The sequence below is a fragment of the Nicotiana attenuata genome, unplaced genomic scaffold, assembly GCF_001879085.1.
Source record: "Nicotiana attenuata strain UT unplaced genomic scaffold, NIATTr2, whole genome shotgun sequence".
In the NCBI taxonomy this organism is placed as follows: Eukaryota; Viridiplantae; Streptophyta; class Magnoliopsida; order Solanales; family Solanaceae; genus Nicotiana; species Nicotiana attenuata.
This window is the reverse complement of record NW_017671096.1, coordinates 164,614-184,017: the sequence shown is the minus strand read 5'-3', so window position 1 is coordinate 184,017 and position 19,404 is coordinate 164,614. Positions and strand designations below refer to the sequence as shown.

General features: G+C 43.9%; 1 protein-coding gene across 2 annotated transcripts; it reads right to left on the bottom strand.

Moving 5' to 3' along the window:
* Window positions 1-1,452: 1,452 nt before the first annotated feature.
* LOC109205903 (phosphoglucan phosphatase LSF1, chloroplastic) lies at window positions 1,453-8,029 on the bottom strand. 2 transcript variants are annotated; one of them, XM_019368660.1, is made up of 11 exons: window positions 7,472-8,029; window positions 6,377-6,483; window positions 5,797-6,256; window positions 5,473-5,544; window positions 4,937-4,945; window positions 4,607-4,728; window positions 4,063-4,278; window positions 3,474-3,579; window positions 3,132-3,244; window positions 2,289-2,433; window positions 1,453-2,020 (listed from the first exon to the last, which is right to left on the bottom strand). In XM_019368660.1, exons 1-11 carry the CDS (start codon window positions 7,772-7,774, stop codon window positions 1,898-1,900), a joined length of 1,776 nt encoding a protein of 591 aa, XP_019224205.1. In that variant the 5' UTR covers window positions 7,775-8,029; the 3' UTR covers window positions 1,453-1,897. The 2 variants fall into 2 exon arrangements, with proteins under 2 accessions (XP_019224205.1, XP_019224206.1); XM_019368661.1 differs by lacking the exon at window positions 4,937-4,945 and having other exon boundaries at window positions 7,472-8,028.
* Window positions 8,030-19,404: the final 11,375 nt, after the last annotated feature.

The following is a 19,404-nucleotide window of genomic DNA, read 5'->3' as shown; positions in this document are numbered from 1 at the left end:
ACTACTATATCCTTGCCTACCCAGTTACACTCCTCGTTTACCTTCTCGAGGAGACCTTCTGTAATCGTACACATGTACCTCGATATTAGTTCACATCGACCCGGTGTCGAGGGTGTATTCTCCACCTTGAAATCAGCAGCAGTGGCATACTTCGTCGGAACGAAGTCCCCGAATGGATGTTCCGCCGCGGCTGCGGCGCCGGCGGACTTTGATAAAGAAGCGGTTTTCTTGTGCGGAACGATTTTTGATGTTTCAGCCATTCTTATATGTAGAGTAAGATGATATGGGGGATGAGAAAACTTAGTGTTTTGCAATGAAACGAGTAAAGAAATCGCAGGAATTAGAAACACAAAGATCTGAGGAAGGTGAAGAACTGAGAAAGTTAGAATGAGAAAGAGTTGAAGGTAAAGTTTGAAGGATGAAGAAAGATGCATTTATAGGTTGAAGACGACGGTTCAGTGACAGTGATGGCCGACCATCGACTATCAAGCATTAAATGCCTAGAGAACTGTACCGACGGGACGTTTCGGTCACCTCTGTCGCTTACGTCACGGTGATGACGTCATGACAAATTGGGGTAAAGATCGAGGAGTCAATTCGTTTCTTGTCATTATACTCCAAAAAACGAGAGGACTATCTGTATGCGGTTAAAATCGGGCCCACTTGATTTCACTGATTAACCGAGATTAGGGGGATGGATCAAGGATCGGCCCCGTAGTACATCAGACCGAGACATGAGGATAAGGTACTGTGTCCGGGATTCGAAGTACCTGTCAAGATCGAGACCAGTAATGATCGAGACCAAACGAGATAGACATCGAGCGAGATCGAAGATAGCATAATAACGGAAAGGCGAGATATCCGTGACTGGTCGAGAATCATGGCGAAAATCCCGGAACAGATCAAATCACAAGCGGTTGTTCAGCTAATCATGGGATTTCCTTCTGTAATTAGAATTGTACCATAAGTGGAATTCCTCTACTATATAAAGAGGGGTTCTAATCATTTGTAACCATCTTGTTCTCGCATATCAAAACAATACAACACTCTTTTTCTCTTATACTCTTTTGTTCATCAGTTTATTTTATATTCGATAGCTCTATTCTCAGTCAGTTCGAGGGCGACTTAGCTCGAGGGCTGAATTGCATTTCAATATGGTTTGCTTCACTTTGTTGTTAATTTCTATTATTAATCATCATATTTATCAACTGGTACTAGGTGAAATTACGTTCCTTAAAATCACGTATAAGTTTAATTGTTATCCGATTTTAAGGGTAAACAGTTGTGATGCTGTAGCCATAATCCAACTGGAAAGAAATACGTGAAGGACAAAAACATCCTCCACTTTATCACACACTGTTGCTATCAAGCATATGCCATTTTCTCATCTTTGGGTACACAGGTCGTAAATACTTAAAAAAAAATTTAACAAATAATCTTTGATCAGCAGCATAGTAGAACTTGCAATTACACATGCACGTGTTTATGTGATGTGTATGTATGTAACATAGATACATATCCATATCATGTGGAATTATTTCATGTTAATGGTTTGTTTACACAGGATTGACTGAGCTTTTCGACAGTGGAAATTATCTAGCTGAAGGAATCAGTCAGTGGTAAAATATACAATATGCGTGTTGGTAATAGACTCATAAATTCAATAACATGAGCATTATAACTCGCCTGCAGTTGCACAACTTTGCAGTTGTTTGACCTCGAAATTGCATGGCAATATACAGCTCCCTCTTCAATTCACGTGGGAGGGATAGGCTTCCTTTTAGGTGTGTCCCAGACATGTTAAGCTGGCATGTACCGACCATTTTTATGGAAGTCGTTTTTGCAGAATACGTAGTTGGACATGCAACTATGATGACTGAAAATGCAGTATGTCCATCTATTTTTTCGGTGCTAGCCTTATTGGGCAGATAGAGAACGCAACACAGCGAGCAGCTTTTGCCAGCATGAAGCGTTCATTTTCTGTCAATGGCCTCTCAATGACCTTCATAATATTTGCATCCTAATTCATATTAGATAGAAAAAATTGTCGTCACTGGTTCAACGCTTACATATAAGCAACAATTTAATCATACTACAGTAATGATGAAAAGTAAAAGGAAATATTCTAGATCATCAGTAAAACAGACATTTTGCATTATTTTTATGCAACTCTGAAAAGAAAATTAATGAGATAGGTATTGATATGTTAAGATGGGAATTAGATGTTTCAATGTTAACGATTGTCGTCCTCCAGCCTTTTTATGAAGAGGAAGTAAAACTTAACTAACCTTCTTTTGTTGTTGAACAGTAGGCCTCACACTGGCAACATCACCAACAACAATTACATTATTGAGATTTCCACTTTCATCTCTTTCAGTTGGTGAAGAGGTTGAATGCCTCCAGTCTCCACTGATAATGTACTTATAAAGGTACCTGATAAACAAAGATGACTTTGTAAGCAGCAAATTAACCTAAGAATAAAAACAGGAAAATCATAGTAAATATTGACAAAAAGTAAACTCTGGGGAGTAAAAGAAACAGAAGGGTAAAAGCATAAGAATTGAAAAGATCACGGGAAAAAAGAAGACATTTCATCTTGGAAAAATGGTACGTACCATGTAACAGAAATTCAAACTGACAAACATAACCTATGACATGCAGGACTATAGATTTAAAGCGGAAGGTTAATTTTGTTGAGAAGAATAAAGTGACTGGTTTCAGAAAGAAAAAAAAAAAAGCACGGACAAAAGACGGTTCAGCTTCTTTAAGAAAACACTTCTAAAATTGGTATATCATTTTGCTCTCATCTTCATAGATTCTTAATTTAATCATTCTGTAGAGTCATCACTACAAAAACAGCCAAAACAAGTTTGGATCTCTCAGAACAGAGAAATTCAAAAAAATTAGTCGAGATGGGCCTAATGAAATTCTGCTGTGATGCAGAAAAAGAAAAAGGATGACATTGAAAGGCATGAGCGTGATTTGTGATACAGCAAAAAGAATCATCAAAAGAAGGATAAAGGATGACACTGAAAAGAGAACTAAAAAACTCCACGTACAAGCTGGAAATCATTATAAAATCTTGGTAATCACTAACACTACTATGGCTGACAAAAAGAGCCAAAGCTTACTTTCCCTGTGAAAGTCTAACTTCAGCCTCAAATCTTGGGCCACCTTTGTGGACTGCCTTAATTGGTTCTTTCCAGTTACCTGTAAAATCTCCAACCAAGTACACATCCTCCCCCTGTTTAAAGAAGTCATATGAAGAGATACTTAAAAGTAGATACCCTCATTTAAAACGCACATGGAAGAGAACAACAGAGCAACACTGAGTACGCAGCATTCTTTCCAAGAATCAGCTTCGACCAAGCAAAGAATGCAACATAAAATCTTCAATTTCACTGCTGATTTTGTGATTCATAATAACATCTGAGGACATCACCAATAAGCTCTGGAGATGATTAAATTATTACCTCGTGTCCGTTCCACACAAAGGTTACTGCATGTGTTGCAGGCCCATCATGTGCACCAGTTTCCACCATCGCTATGAGATCCCATGTTGCCCAGGCAATAGCTGGTCTGCAACCAATATGTTTCGACAAGGTAAATCGAGAATCTTCATTGTACATGGCATTATTTTTTGTTCCTAACAGAAGTTCAATTTTCTAATTTTGTGATTAGAGTAAGAATGGCAAAATAAGCAAGAGCTAAAATAGGGATCACAATTGTGAACTATATAAGATATCATGGCTAAATATCATTTTCAAAAAAGCATATCATGGCTAAATATATATACATATATATATATATATATATATATATATATATATATATATATGAAAGCAAACTTCCCATATTTAGTGTTGCTATATCTGTCGCGTCATAATAGAACACCGGTCTTCCAATATTCATACATTCGTGTGTTTTACCATTTTACAATCAGAAGAAATGCAAGTATAAATTTTTTTTTATTATGCCCATGGTAAATAGATCACCGAGATACACATGCAAGTGCTTATCCAATCAAGGCCTCTAACGAATATGAGAGTTGAGGAGTAGAACCTGTCAGGCTTGCATGAATGCAACCCAGTAACAAAATTATAGGCTGCATGAAGGGAAGTATCTGTCATCCAGTGAAGGTAAGCTATTACACAAGCAGGGGATCTATCAAAACCAGTTGTACATGTCACATAGACTCTGTGGTTCTTTTTCAATAGGCGTAGAAGAAGACCAACGCAAAACGGAAGTTTCTTTCTCATGTCAAATGAATCACCTTCCCTGCGAAAGAAATTAAAACGCAGAAGGATTAAACAGCAAACCCAAGATAATGGAATAAAGCTAAGCTCAATAGGGTCATTTTTACTCCCAATATGCAAAGAAGATTTCCTATGATATAGGCAAATGCTACAACTTCTGAAGAGCTAACAGTGCATCTGTACAGGCATCAGCATCGCATTTCCACTACAACATAGAGACAGACTTCATTTGAAGAAGTTTAAAAAAGAGAGCTCTTAGGAGTGTATATGCTAAAAGGAACTGGAAGTATAAAACAGATTGTCAGCTTATTGACCTACTTCCAATTCAACAAAAGTATACTTTTTATTACCTTATGGGATAGTTGATCATAAGGATGTTAAACCTTTGGCATGATTCATTGATTGTGTTGACATTAATTCCCCAATTTTCAGCCTCGATCCCACTCTGAAAATTCAGTACAGCGGTGATCCCCTGATGTAGATATTCCCTGGGTTAGTTTTAAGTAAATAAACAAGGAATAATTATCCTGATGCAGATATTCCCTGGGTTAGCTGTAAGTAAATAAACAAGGAACAATTATCCTGATGCAGATATTCCCTGAGATAGTGCAAGCAAATGAACAAGGAATGATTAATTCTCCAAAGGAACACTGCAAAATGGCCAAGATCAAGTTACGCACCAATTTGTCCTGCATCAGGCAACCACTCCCATATTAAGAAATAAACTAGAGAAGTTCTTACCACGTCCATCAATTGCAGTTCCATGATTTTTGCTGGTCGTTTTATTGTTAATTTCAGAATCAAGCACACACGTTCTTTTTGTATAATCAACTCCTTTTTTATTAGTTTTATGATGAAGCTATCAGGCCTACATCAAGCGACTTTCTTCATGCTGCAACTTAAATGTGGGACAACCATACAAATTCTTAAAGACCACAAGTAAACAGCAGGTCATTATGAAGTTGTTTTCACCATCTAAAACCATTAACGTACTTCTTTATGCATACACTCATATCTTTTATTTTGGCCTGCTATTAAGGGTTGCTTAATGATATTCACGATACACTCTGTTCTATCAGATAGCGAACAAAATCTCTATATAGACGGAAAAACCCAGAGATGTATGAGACATGATTCTTAGTAAATTAGTTGTACACACTTCATGAATAGAAAGGGAAGAAGTAATTATCTTCAATCCACAAAAGCATAGCCTCACCACAACATCTGACAGCATTTCTACATTAGCTTCCTTTTGTATGCACGATCCCACATAAATTTGCTCCGTAATCTGACAAAGGAAGCAGGCAATGTGCTTCAGAACTAGGCAACAGAAAAGCATCTATTTGGAAAGAAAACTTTTACACAGTTTGATGAAAATGGAGTTCAGTAAAATTAAAAAGAGTAAATTTCCTGGAGGCTCTTCTCTTTCTTCCAGATTCATGTAGGAAGTTATCAGTTATCACCACATAAATCTCAAGCAGTTGAATATTAATCTTTTGAGTAAAGGAAAGATTGTGCACAGAAAATCTCAATATCACACCTTGCTGTAATGGATACCAAGATCATGATTGTAATACAGTTCTCCCTTTGAACGATCCAACGCCTTCGCATATTCTTCCAATGGGAAACTCCCGTGTGCCCATTCAGTATCTCCTATGTCTTTCTCAGAGAATATGTTGATAATTGGGCTAAATGGTAAAGAAGGGGTGCCATTCAGGTTTCCTTGTTGCCTGGTTTGATATTGATCACTTAGAACCTCCCATCCTTTTAAAGCTAGAAACTTGGGGGAAAATACGACAAATCCGCAGTTCCCACTGCCCTCAGCAGGAGTTCGCAAGTTGGAGGCAAGTAAATTTTTGTTCCATGTAGCAACAGGAACACGACCTCTATTGTATTGAATATCAATATCATTCATAAGATATAGCTGGTGGATAGGAAATGGGAAAAATGGTCTCTCAAGAACCAGGCTACAAGGCCCTGAGTTCTCTTTCATCATCTTCCTGCAGAAGCCATTGCAAAATACAGTACACTTATTGAAACATTGCACTACTTCAGTCAGAAATAGACTCTTAGCTTTTAGCATTGTAGCTTAAAACGGGTATAATGTTCACATTTCATACTCTGTATCGCCGAAGTCTTTGATCTCTATTAGCCCCCCGCCCGAAGAGTCACTTGCCTTTTTCAATGTATCACCAACCATTATAATTCTTGATTTCTCGGCATTTCCCTACAAAATTACACTTCCACAAATCAAGAGATGTCTATATAAGGATGAACTCTATAGAAAATGTGAAAACATAGGCGGTTCCTGGATTTAGAGTCACCCAAGAGGGTATGGTCTCGTGGATACAACCTCTTTTTATGGGTCCAAAAAAAATTAAATTTTGAACCTATAACTTCAAAAATAGAATGTGTTCCACTAAGAATCTCAAAGTTTGAAAGATCCGCCTTAGGTGCTTGCACACACACACACGCATACACACACAGAGACACCTTCTTTATTAATTATAATTGCATATGTATACATGGTATATACTTATGAGTTAAAGTTTTATGCACTGACAGTTGGTGTAAAAATTAGGCAATTACAAGTACATCGAATGATAAGCATCTCCAACCTAGTAAAAATGGTAGCTGAGTTGCTATCACATGTTAACTAATAGTGTAAAAAATCTTTACATTGTCCGTGTATATACACAGTCAGGTCAGTTATTAGGTCATTGCATATAAATTTCTATGATAAGCATCTATAAGTAACCTAGTAAAAATAGTAATTGAACTGCTATCACAAGTTTACACTATCAGAGCATATACACAATCAGATCAATACAGGTAAATATCTATGATAAGCATCTATAGGTAACCTGGTAAAGATTGTAACTAATGTGATAGTGTTAAAAATCTTTAAGATATCAGTATATATAACTTAAAATCATCTATGTATACATATGGTATATAGTAAACCTAAAAAAAAAAAAGCAAAAAAGAAAATAGAAGAATTAACCCAAATAGCCTGTGAAGGTATAAAATATGCATAATTTATGTATTACATGTGTATAATTGTGTATAATCAATGTATATCTATGTATATGACTAGAAAAAGTAAACAATTAATATGGCCAGCTATTTGTGTAAACATCCCAAAAAAATAGTAAATAAAACTACATTAAAATCACAGTTACTCAAATCTAAAGGTGTAAATTGCGAAAACTAACCCCTTTCTTAAGAGCATGAACAAAAACTTTGCCATCAACAGAAATCGCGAAGCGAATACCAAGCGGTTTTTCAAGTGTAACCATATACTCATTCAAATTCATCTTGAACGGCGAAACACTAGTTGTAGACATCGCATAAACCCTCCGATTTCCCCGTCGATTCACCGCCATACTAGCTTTGTACAGTCTATCGGTAAAGCACAGTTCCACTCCCCAAAATGACGAGTACATTACACATTTCTTAGAAAAATTAACTGAAGAGTGATCGAAAACTCTGTAATTTGGAACTTGTAGTGAACACATTGTTCAAATGATTATATCAACTACTTCTCAATTTTTTGTTTAATGTGATTTGATTATGTAGTGGAGTTTTTGCGTTGAGATTGGAGAAGGTTCTAGGGAATTGGAATGGAAGAAAAGTGATTAGGAGAGATGATGATGGGATTTAGCTGAATAAGAAATGCCGTTGATTTGAGCTAGGAGTTGAGAGGCAGAGGCCATATTTGCGCCCACTACCCGCTACGCCACGTGAGATTTTAGTAACCCCACATACCACGTGACTCCGGTCTCCTTTTCTATTTTGTCCAACACTTTGCAAATTGACGTTCTGTTTGACGCCCATTGTACTAATATATATATATTTTTTTTTTGGGTATACGCGGCCCCTTAACTAAGACATTTTATTAGACATATACTAAAGTCAAACCTCCTTACAATAGTCTCATTTGTTTTAATAATTTTTGGCTGCTATAATGAAGTGCTGTTATGGAAGACATACACTATAACATAACATAATAATTTGTTTCGAGAAAAACTTGACTTTCATAGTGAATGACTGTTATATAAGAATGTTGTTATAGAGAAGTCTGACTTATTTATTACACTTGATAACCAGCCAAAAAAATAGAAAAAGAGTAATACACTCACCAATGACATAACAAAGTGACCATTTAACTAAGGACAAACGGCGTATTAGTCTTAAAAAAAAATTATAAGGAAAAATTATATTTAAGGAATAAAAAGAAAAGAAAAAAATGTATTTTTACTCCTATCCCACACGCTCAAGCCTCCTACCTCCTTTCTTCTGCTACCTATTAGAGTCCATCCGCCGCTGTCCTCCCGCTGCCATCCCCTAAACCCAGTTTTTTTTTAATTAGTTTTAGATGTGATTTCTTTTTGGTTTTAGATTTGACTTTTTTGATTTTAAATATAATTTATTTTGGTAGAAAAGATAAAGGGAGAGAGAAAGAGAGTGATGCCAGTGGGAGTCTCCATTATTTTCGCGAACAAGGTGATCACTCCACCCCTACCCAAACATCGCCCTTTCTCTTCTTCACGATTTTCTGCCACTAATGGCACTAGTACCGTCGTCACCCCAGCGCACTGTCGTTGTCCTGCCACCCCTTCCCCTCCCCTACCACACTTTTAAAGTATGATATAATGTAAGGAACTAGAGAACAAAAGAATGAAAAACTAAAAAGTGTTTGGCTTAAAATGTTAACGAACAGTGTTTAAGCAAATCAATCAAATATATGGAGAAGAGGTAAATCGTAATCAAAGATAATCGACACTAGAGTATGAGTAATCCTTTGTGGTTTGGTGAATCGAAGCAGTTAAAGGACAAAGTTGTGTGATAATGTTATAAAAATCAGAGATATCTGTTTTTCAGAGAAAGAGAGAGAGAAATTGAGACAGGGAGATAGAGAGAGTGAGTAGAAATGTTATTGATCCAAAAAAATCCCCCTTTACACAACCGGAAACCCTCCTTATATAGCGGAGGAGTTTTCCTTTTACCGTATCTCAAATATCAAGAAAAAATACAAGATAAAGGTCAAGCACACGCTGCAGAGGGGCCGACATAGTTGTATGGTCCTCCCTCAAATTATCCTCAAGTCGCCCCTCGGGTCCGACTTTTGCCCATACGACGGGTCGTGGCCGTTTGAGGACGGGGTTGGCCAGATTCGACCCTATACAGTTAGTCCCTCCACTCGTCGAGGTCGCAGTGAGGTGCGTCCTTGATGGGCGGAACTAATGTCCTCGCTCTTTGGAGAGTTTGACCCCGCCAGGGGACCGTGACGTGACATATAAGAGGCAGTCATCATGACTGTCAGGCCGTCAAGGCGTGACGCCTTCCCCGATGTGACGTCAACAACTGCAGATGTCATCATTATGCATATTCTCGAGGTAGGAACTCAACAATTCCGGCGCTTGGTTTCCCGCTTTGGTTCAAATTCTGACTCTTCGATTCTTGCGCTTCCCAATCCTTATAAATAGGGGAGGGGTTTAACTTAACCGAAACTTTTGACTACTCACACTCCCTTCCTAGTATATATTTCCTTTTTCCGGTGCGTTTTCCTTGAGCGAGAATCCCCTTCCCTATATTGTGCATAGATCTTCCTCCATTATCACCACCATGCCTAAACCTTGCCGCGGCGACGAGATTATTCCGGCAGCTGCACCATTGAATCCGTCCTCGCCTTCTAATGACGGTGCGGCGGAGGGAGAAGAGGATATGAGTCCTCTGACCGTGGAGGCGCTGCTGCCTCAACGCACCTCATCACAGAATGATTTTTGTAAGGATTCCGCCACTCCGATCCCTGAGATTTCCAAGTCGTTGCAGAACCACCTGGAAGATCTCCGCGTTAAGTATAATGTACCGGCACATGTAGAGATGATTCCGGCCGGGGAGGATCATGTGACCGTTCACAGACTGGGATTTTGCGCCTTTTATGAATACCCGTTCACGATTGGCTACAACCTTCTCCTCTTTCCGTTGGCGGAGGAGTTTTGCCGGTTTTATAATATCTTCCCGGCTCAGCTTACGCCGTACACGCTGAAGATCCTCCGGCTGTTAACTACGTATACGGAGTTGGTGGGGTGTAGCGTTATGGTCCATCACCTCTTGCAGCTGTTCAGTGCCTGTTATATGAGGGGGACCATGGTACATTTACGAGGTCGTGGTACGAGGGGGTTGGTGGTTAAGACTGACGACCGGTCTAGCCGCGAGTTTTGGCGTAGGTACTTTTTCATCAGGACCGAGCACCTGGTCTCCAATCCCGTCGGGTTCCCGGAGAGGTGGAATCCAAAACGTAAGTGTCTCAGCCCGTTACGTATTTTTGTTTTCCACCGCTGTTGTTCTAGCCCTTTATGTTGCAGCTATGGCTCATCCACCCCGACCTGTTGCCAACCTTAGGGGATGGGTCACTGGTTTGCTACCCCACGTGGAGGGGACCCGTACTTGGCCAGCTTTCATGGAGCGCTACGGCCCAAAAGTCTCTTCAGGTAAACTTCCGATTTCTGTCGTGCATAGTTCGTGATTTCGCCCACTCGTCCCCTCTTTACGTATATTTTTCCTTTTGCAACAGGTCGTGGGGCTTCGAGGAAAAAGGCAGCGCCCCCTGTTTTAACGCGAGCCAATGCTGCCTCAGACGATCGAGACATATTGGTCGAGCCCTCTCGAGGGGATCCTTCTTCTACCCCTTTGCAAAGGGCTACCTCTGCAACCATGGTGGTGTGGGAGCCGACGCCATTGGCACTGGCCCCTCACCCAGTGGACGAACCTTCTGGTGGTGAGGAGTCGCCAGAGAGGAAACGGAGGAGGCTCGAGAAGGGCAAGGCTGTGGCGACTGAAGATAGGAGTGAGGTGCGTCGGCCTCGGCCAACTCCTAGACATGCGTTCATGGCCGACGCCATTCTTTTGGGGAGGTCGGCTCAACGGGGGGAGACCGCTCCAAGCGTTAGCCCTGCATGGGTCGTTGGGGGAAGGCCATAGACCAATGTTGAGGGGCCCAATGGCGCGGCAGAAGGGTCGGACTCTGACATCGCTTAGGAAGATGTCGACGAATTTGTGGGCGGCCTGACTCATGTAGAGACGGCTACGGAAAGTTCTGACCGTCGCATTACGATTCCGGCAACTTTCAATCTTCTGTCGAATAGTGAGCATGTCGCCTCGGCCTTTACTTTGCTGTGTGTTGCCCCTGAAAGCAGGACGCTCAGTACGGTAGGCGACGTGGAGCTGTCCCGTAGGGTGTCGGGCATGGCTTTACAGGTACCTTTTATTCCCTTCCTTTCGTGTTATTGTCAGGCGGGTTTGGGGTGTATTCGCTCACTTTTCCTCTTTTACAGACCCTTGTACTAGAGGTGGAGAGTGGACGTCGTGAGCGGAAGTGGACTGCCTCTTTAAGAATATGTTAAAGAAATATAGAAAGTACCGCTCTAAACATCAAGCGGAGGCTGGTAGGGGGCAGTCCCAGTCGGGGCGCAGGGGAGCCGAACTGGAGGAGGCGGACAACGAGCTGATGAGGGTTGTAGCCCGCAACAGCGAGTTAGAGGAGCTCCTCAAATCCAAAGATGACGAGCTCGAATTGAGCCGGGGGGTGGCGGCGGAGAACGCCGAACTGCAACGGAGAGTGGGGAGCTGACTGCTGAGCTCGATGCTAAGGCGGCGGAGATTCACAGGCTTTCATGACCTTCTGCTTCCCGCCCTTCGCCTGTACAGATTGCGCGTCGTAATGCGCATGAGATGTGGATTTTTGCAGAAGCCAAGGCCGATGTGTACAGAGAGCTTCATGTTGCGGGCCGGGCTATCGAGGAAGAAGTCCAGAGACGAAGGGACGAGGCTCGTGCCGCTCGTGAAGTGTGCGGTTACGATTCCGACTCTCCCGATGGGGGCGGGCTTTCTTCCGACAATGTCAACCATCTTGAATCCAGTTCGTGGTATAGTGATGTCTACCATTCGGGGGATGATGGTCAATCTTGACCGTATGTATATGTACGTTTTTTGTTTGCACAGTGTATTACGACCCGCCCATGGGGGTGAATGTAAATATGATTTTTGTTGTAATATAATTTTTTCCTTTATCGTTTGTTTGTTCGTCATATTGTTTAGTTTTGGTAGAGCCTTTCGTTTGTCGAGTTGTCGTGCCGTGGTTCGACTGGGGTCGACCTGATATCGCTGGCCTTAGCCGTCAGGATGCTACTGACTTTTGTCGAAGTAATGTCCGTCGAAGTTCGAATGAGGTCGAAGCTCGAGCGGGGTCGAACTACACTATTTTGATGGCGAAGGAACTTAGCCTGAGTCCCAGTTCGAGCGAGGTCGAACTGCACTATTTTAATGGCGAAGGCACTTAGCCTGAGTCCTAGTTCGAGCGAGGTCGAACTGCACTATTTTAATGGCGAAGGCACTTAGCCTGAGTCCCAGTTCGAGCGAGGTCAAACTGCACTATTTTAATGGCGAAGGCACTTAGCCTGAGTCCCAGTTCGAGCGAGGTCGAACTGCACTATTTTAATGGCGAAGGCACTTAGCCTGAGTCCCAGTTCGAGCGAGGTCGAACTACACTATTTTAATGGCGAAGGCACGTAGCCTGAGTCCAATTCGAGCGAGGTCGAACTGCATTATTTTAATGGCGAAGGCACTTAGCTTGAGTCCTAGTTCGAGCGAGGTCGAACTGCACTATTTTAATGGCGAAGACACTTAGCCATTGGGATGTTGCTTCGACTATCGTCGAAGTAGTACCCGTCGGGGTCCGAGCGAGGTCGAACTGCACTATTTTAATGGCGAAGGCACTTAGCCTGAGTCCCAGTTCGAGCGAGGTCGAACTGCACTATTTTAATGGCGAACGCACTTAGCCTGAGTCCCAGTCCGAGCGAGGTCGAACTGCACTATTTTAATGGCGAAGGCACTTAGCCTGAGATGTTGCTTCGACTGTCGTCGAAGTAGTACCCGTCGTGGTTCGAACGAGGTCGAACTAGTGTCGACTGTTTTCTTGTTTGTGTAATGGAGATCTTGTTCATACAATGGAGATCTTTATTCATTTAATGGAGAATTCTATTCATACAGTGGATAATTCTATTCATACAATGGAGAACAACGGAGATACTAGGGTAGTCCCTTCACCATGTTGGCCTACGGGCCGTGTTTGTGGGCCGACGTGGTGAACTCGTGCTCCTTGTTCCACCGGGTGTCACCTTCGTCGCCTCGTTAAAAACCTTCCCGAGAAAACCCAATTGGGATAAAACTCGTGTAAGGGAAAAAGAGTACGACTCGGGAGACACCTTTCAGAAGTGGAAGTGCTTGAGATGGGCGATGTTCCAATTGTTTTAGAGTAACTTTCCCTCCATCGTTTCTAGTTGGAATGCTCCTTTGCTAGCTGCCGCCGTAATTTTGTATGGCCCGTCCCAGTTGGTCCCTAACTTTCCTTCGTTCGGATCTTTCGATGCCAGCGTTTTGGCTTTGAGAACATAGTCGCCGACTTTGAGCGGTCTGACCTTGGCTTTCCTGTTGTAATATCTTTCCGCTTGTTGTTTTTGGGCGGCCATTCTTATGTGGGCCATGTCTCTTCGTTCCTCGACCTCCTCCAGGTCTTGTAACCTGTTGGCATCGTTGTCTGCTCCACTGGTGTGTGAGTATCTCAGACTGGGTTCTCCGATCTCGACGGGTATGACGGCATCGGTTCCATAGACCAATGAATAAGGTGTCTCCCCCGTGCTGGATTTGGGCGTAGTCCGGTATGCCCATAATACCTCGGGTAATAACTCGGGCCACAACCCTTTGGCTTCTTCGAGCTTCTTCTTTAATATGTTCAGTATTGTTTTGTTTGAAGATTCGGCTTGACCGTTAGCAGCGGGATGATACGGGGTGGAGAGTATCCGCTTGATGTGCCACTTCTCGAAGAATTCGGTAGTCTTTTTGCCGATGAACTGGGGTCTGTTGTCGCAACTGACTTCTTTAGGGATGCCAAAACGGCATATGATATTTTTCCATATGAATGCGATTACCTCTTGCTCGCGTATTTGCGCGTACGCACCTGCTTCGATCCATTTAGAAAAATAGTCAGTCAAAACTAACAGAAAGCGTACCTTTCCTCGTCCAGCTGGTAGGGGGCCGATTATGTCCATCCCCCATTTTATGAACGGCCATGGCGAAGTGACTGAGTGGAGGAGTTCTCCTGCCTGGTGTATCATAGGGGCGAACTTCTGGCATTGTTCGCATCTTCGGACGTAGTCCGCTGCCTCTTTCTTCATGGTGGGCCAGTAGTAACCGGCGCGTATGAGGCACCGGACGAGAGCGCGGTTCCCCGTACGGGCGCCGCAATGGCCTTCATGCACTTCTTCCAAAACTTGCCTCGTTTGGTGTGGCCCGAGACATTTAGCAGGGGACCACCGAACGTTCTCTTGTAGAGCTCGTGGTTTATGAGGCTGTAGCGGGCTGCTTGTACCCGAAGTTTCTTGGCTTCCTTTTTGTCGTGCGGGAGTGTCCCGTCCTACAGGTAGGATACAAACTGGATGCGCCAGTCCCAAGTTAAGCTTAATGAGAGTACCTCGACATGGTCGACGGCTGAATGGAGGAGAGTGACCACGTTCTCTTTATTGATATTTTTGGTGGCTGCGGCTAGTTTTGCTAGGCTGTCCGCCTCGATGTTCTGTCCCTGTAGAATCTGCTCGAAGCGACATTCGTCGAACTCCGTAATCTGCTTGCGGATTTCTGACTGGTATTTTTGTAGCCTTTGTTCCTTAATTTGGTAGGTTCCGGTGACCTGGTTTACCACGAGTTGGGAGTCGCAATGGAGGATGACCCGACGGGCTCCGTATTTGATGGCCAGCTTCATACCTGCAATAACAGCCTCATACTCGGCTTCGTTGTTAGTCATTTCAGGGCATCGTACGGACTGGCGAATTACTTCTTCCGTGGGGACTTCGAGGACGAGTCCCAGTCCTGATCCCGAGGCATTTGCGGCGACATCGGTTTAGAGGATCCAGAGGTTGGTGTTTGCAGAGGCGCGGAGGGCCTCTTGTTCCACCTCTGGCAAGATTCCCGTGCTGAAGTCGGCGACGAAGTCGGCAAGTAACTACGACTTGATGGCGGTTCTCGGATGATAGGTTATGTCATGCTTGCTGAGCTCTATGGCCCATTTGGAGAGCCTTCCTAAGAGTTCAGGTTTGTGTAGGATGCCCCTTAGGGGGAAGGTTGTTATCACCTTTATGGGGTGGCACTGAAAGTAGGGTCTAAGCTTTCGTGAAGCTACGACTAATGCCAAAGCCAACTTCTCGAGGTGCGGATACCTCGTTTCGGCATCTATCAGAGTTTTGCTAATATAGTAAATTATTGCATACCTTTGCTTTCGCGAACTAGGACGGCGCTGACGGCGACTTCTGACACCACCAGATAAACGAGCAGGCATTCGCCGGGATCTGCTTTGATGAGCAAGGGTGGTGAAGATAGATATTCCTTCAGTTTCCTTAATGCTTCAATGTATTCTTCATCCCATTGCAACCCTCGATCTTTCCTCAGTACATTGAAGAATTTGTGGCACCTGTCCGAGGATCGCGAGATGAATCTTGACAGAGCGGTTATTCGCCCGGTTAGTTTCTGCATCTGCTTCTTGCTATTCAGGATTTCTGGTATCATTTCTATGGCCTTGATCTGGTCTGGATTGACTTCGATAGCTCGCTGGGATACGAGAAAACCCAGGAACTTTCCGGAAGACACGCCGAAAGCACACTTTTCTGGGTTTAGCTTCATCCCGTATTGTCTTAGTATCTCAAAGGCTTGTTTTAAATGGTCGATGTGATCCTCCTTTTTAGCCGACTTTACTAGCATGTCGTCGATGTAGACCTCCATTGTCTTGCCGAGCTGTTCCTTGAACATCTTGGTGACCAGCCTTTGGTATGTTGCGCCGGCGTTTTTGAGCCCGAAGGGCATCACCTTGTAGCATTAAGTCCCTTGGTGGGTGATAAAAGTCGTTTTTTCCCGGTCCTCATCGGCCATCAGGATTTGGTTGTAACCAGAGTAGGCATCCAAGAAGCTTAGCAGCTCGTGTCCGGCTGTTGCGTCTATCAGCTGATCGATGTGAGCTAATGGGAAGGAATCCTTTGGGCATGCCTTGTTCAAGTCAGTGAAATCCACGAACATCCTCCATTTCCCTCTTTTCTTTTTGACCATGACCACGTTGGCAACCCACTGGGGGTACTTCAATTCTCTGATGGACCCGTTGGCTAGTAGCTTATCTACTTTTTCGCTGACTGCCGCATTGATTGCGGGGTTGAACTTTCTCCTTACCTGCCGCACGGGCGGATAGAATGGGTCGACGTTGAGTTTGTGAGTGGCGATGTCTTTTGATATCCCTGGCATGTCAGAATGGGAGAAGGCGAACAGACCTGCGTGGTTAGTTAAGAATTCATGGTACTTACCTGGGTCGGAGAGGTTATGCCCGATGTAGGCTTTTTTCAAACTGTCGGTACTGTCCAACATGACAGGGTCGAGGTCCTCAACTGTTGCTTTGCAGGCTTCCACGATATCGGGGTCCCTGATGCCTTCCATTGTCGGGGTGAATTTGGTCCCCGACATGGCTGATTGTTATGCTTCCACACTTGCCCCTTTTAGTTGCTTGGTGTGAGTGCAATCTTGGGCGATTTGGTAACATTCTTGGGCGGCGCGTGGCTCGCCTCGGATACTGAATATTCCACATGGGGTAGGAAACTTGATTACCTGATAGAGGCTCGAAGGGACGGCTCGCATGGCGTGTATCCATGGACATCCTATGATGACGTTGTAAGTTGTTTCCTGGTTCATGATGTGGAAGGTGGTGTCCAGCGTGACTCCTCCCGCCAGGACCGGTAGTGATATCTCTCCGAAGGTGCATTCTACTGCATTGTTAAAACCTGTTAGTGTTATGCAACGCGGTATTACTTTATCCTCAAGCCTCATTTGCGTGAGGATTATCGGATGGATACTACACGCGCCGCTTCCGTCGTCTACCATAATTCTCTTTACATCAGTATCAAGAATGCGTAAGGTTATGACTAAAGCATCATAGTGAGGAAAAGACAAACCGTCGGCATCAGACTTATCGAAGGTGATACTATCTTCGAAGTCATCATACCGTTCGTGAGCGATTGTGCGCTTTAATTTGTGCGTGGTGGTGAACTTGACGTGGTTGATTGTCGAATTATCACCGCCGCCGACAATCATCTGTATGGTTCGTGTCGGGGACGGTAGTTTTGGCGGCCCTTGAGATTGTTCGCGTCCCCTGGCGAAGTTGGCTCTCCCTTTGTCACTGAGCAGCCCCTTCAGGTATCCCTGGTTCAGCATCCTGACTACTTCTTGTCGTAGGCCTATGCAGTCTTCGGTCTTGTGTCCCCGTTCCTGGTGGAACTCGCACAGGACGTTTGATTTTCTCGCACTAGGATCTGATTTCATTTTTGGCGGCCAGTGTACCTTCGGGCCTAGCTTCTCCAGTGCGTATACTATCTCTGAAGGTGAGACACAAAAGTTATGAGCGGATAATAACGGAGGCATACCTCTTTCATTCCGGAGCGTAGCAGTATGTCGTTGCAAGGCGTCCTGGTGTCTCGGAGGAGGCGGGTTAGGGGCTCTAACGTAGGGCTGATGCCTTTCTCTGTTAAACTATGGGAGTGGGTCCCGTCGCCCGTCGTTGCGTCGATCTCTCCTGATTTCAGTCTGTACTGACATCAGCCGCTGGGTCGGACTGTTAAGGTCGTCCTCGTCTGCCCTTACCTCTACACAGCAGGCGTTGTGGATCTCCTCCCATGTTGTGGGGGGATACTTCATGAGTCGGCTGAGTAGTTTCTTGGTTGCTTTCGACCCGTCCCTGCTCAAACCGTTTTGGAAGGCGGCAACTGCCATTTCCTCCGATACGTTAGGCAGGCTCATTCTTACTCTGTTGAATCGTGCCAGGAAGTCCCTGAGCCCTTCGCCTGTCGTTTGCCTGATCGCAAATATGTCGTTAACCCTTGCTTCGGCCTTCTTTGCTCCTGCATGGGCGATAGCGAAATTGTCCGCCATCTCCTCGAACGTTGATATCGACTTAGCCGGCAGTTGCGAATACCATGTTAGTGCCCCTCCGGTCAGGGTTTCTCCGAACTTTTTCAGCAGCACGGACAGCACCTGCTCCTTTGACAAGTCATTTCCTTTCACAGCGGTTACGTAGTGGATCAGATGATCTTCTGGGTCCGTGGTCCCATCATATATTCTCAAGTATGGGGGCATCTTGAAGGTTTTTGGGATCGGATGAGGGGCGGTTTCTTCGCTGTACGGTTGCTCGACGAAACGTCCTACGTCGCGTTACGGCAGTAATTTTGGTGCACCGGGTATTTTGTCTACCCTTTCCTGGTGCTCTTTCATTTGATCACAGAGTGCCTTATTGTCATTCTCCATTTCTTCCATTTTTCTTAGGACGGTTGCGAGCGCATCGTCGCTTATGATGTCTGTATGAGCGTTGCTCGTCCGCATAGCACCTGGTTTGCCGGCGGCTGTGGTAGTTGCTGCCGCTGGCGAATCGCTAGGGTTTCCCGGAGACGGTTTCTCGAGCAAGCCGCTCAGGGTGTTTTTCAGCCACTCCTCCAGTAATTTTTTGACTACTGGGGGTGTTTCCTTCATTGCGGATGTCGAAGTCCCCTTCTCATGCAAGATCGTTAGATCTTCGAGTGAGGAGGGCGATATATTTTCCTCCGGAACACTGCTCGGTGTTGCGTTTGAAATATCTTCTCTACTAGCCTCGTTGAGGGGACCCATCAGGTTGGTTGAGACATCGGCCATCATCTTTAGCTTAGATTCTCTGTCTGCCATTTCTGGTTCTACTGAGTTTGGGGGATAATGATTGCTGTTTTTGATACTTTAGATGTGAACTATGACTTTGATTATCGAATTTCCCACAGACGGCGCCAAATTGTTTGGCTTAAAATGTTAACGAACAGTGTTTAAGCAAATCAATCAAATATATGGAGAAGAGGTAAATCGTAATAAAAGATAATCGACACTAGACTATGAGTAATCCTTTGTGGTTTGGTGAGTCGGAGCAGCTAAAGGACAAAGTTGTGTGATAATGTTACAAAGATCAGAGATATCTGTTTTTCAGAGAAAGAGAGAGAGAAATTGAGACAGGGAGATAGAGAGAGTAAGTAGAAATGTTATT

Bases quoted from the DNA above. Each gene is read 5' to 3' on its own strand.
- LOC109205903 (XM_019368660.1), bottom strand. From the start codon at position 7,774: ATGTGTTCACTACAAGTTCCAAATTACAGAGTTTTCGATCACTCTTCA. The intron at 6,484-7,471 runs GTTAGTTTTCGC...GTAATTTTGTAG, and splicing joins TTCATGCTCTTAAGAAAGGG to GGAAATGCCGAGAAATCAAG. The intron at 3,245-3,473 runs GTAATAATTTAA...TTCTTTAAACAG, and splicing joins TTGTGTGGAACGGACACGAG to GGGGAGGATGTGTACTTGGT.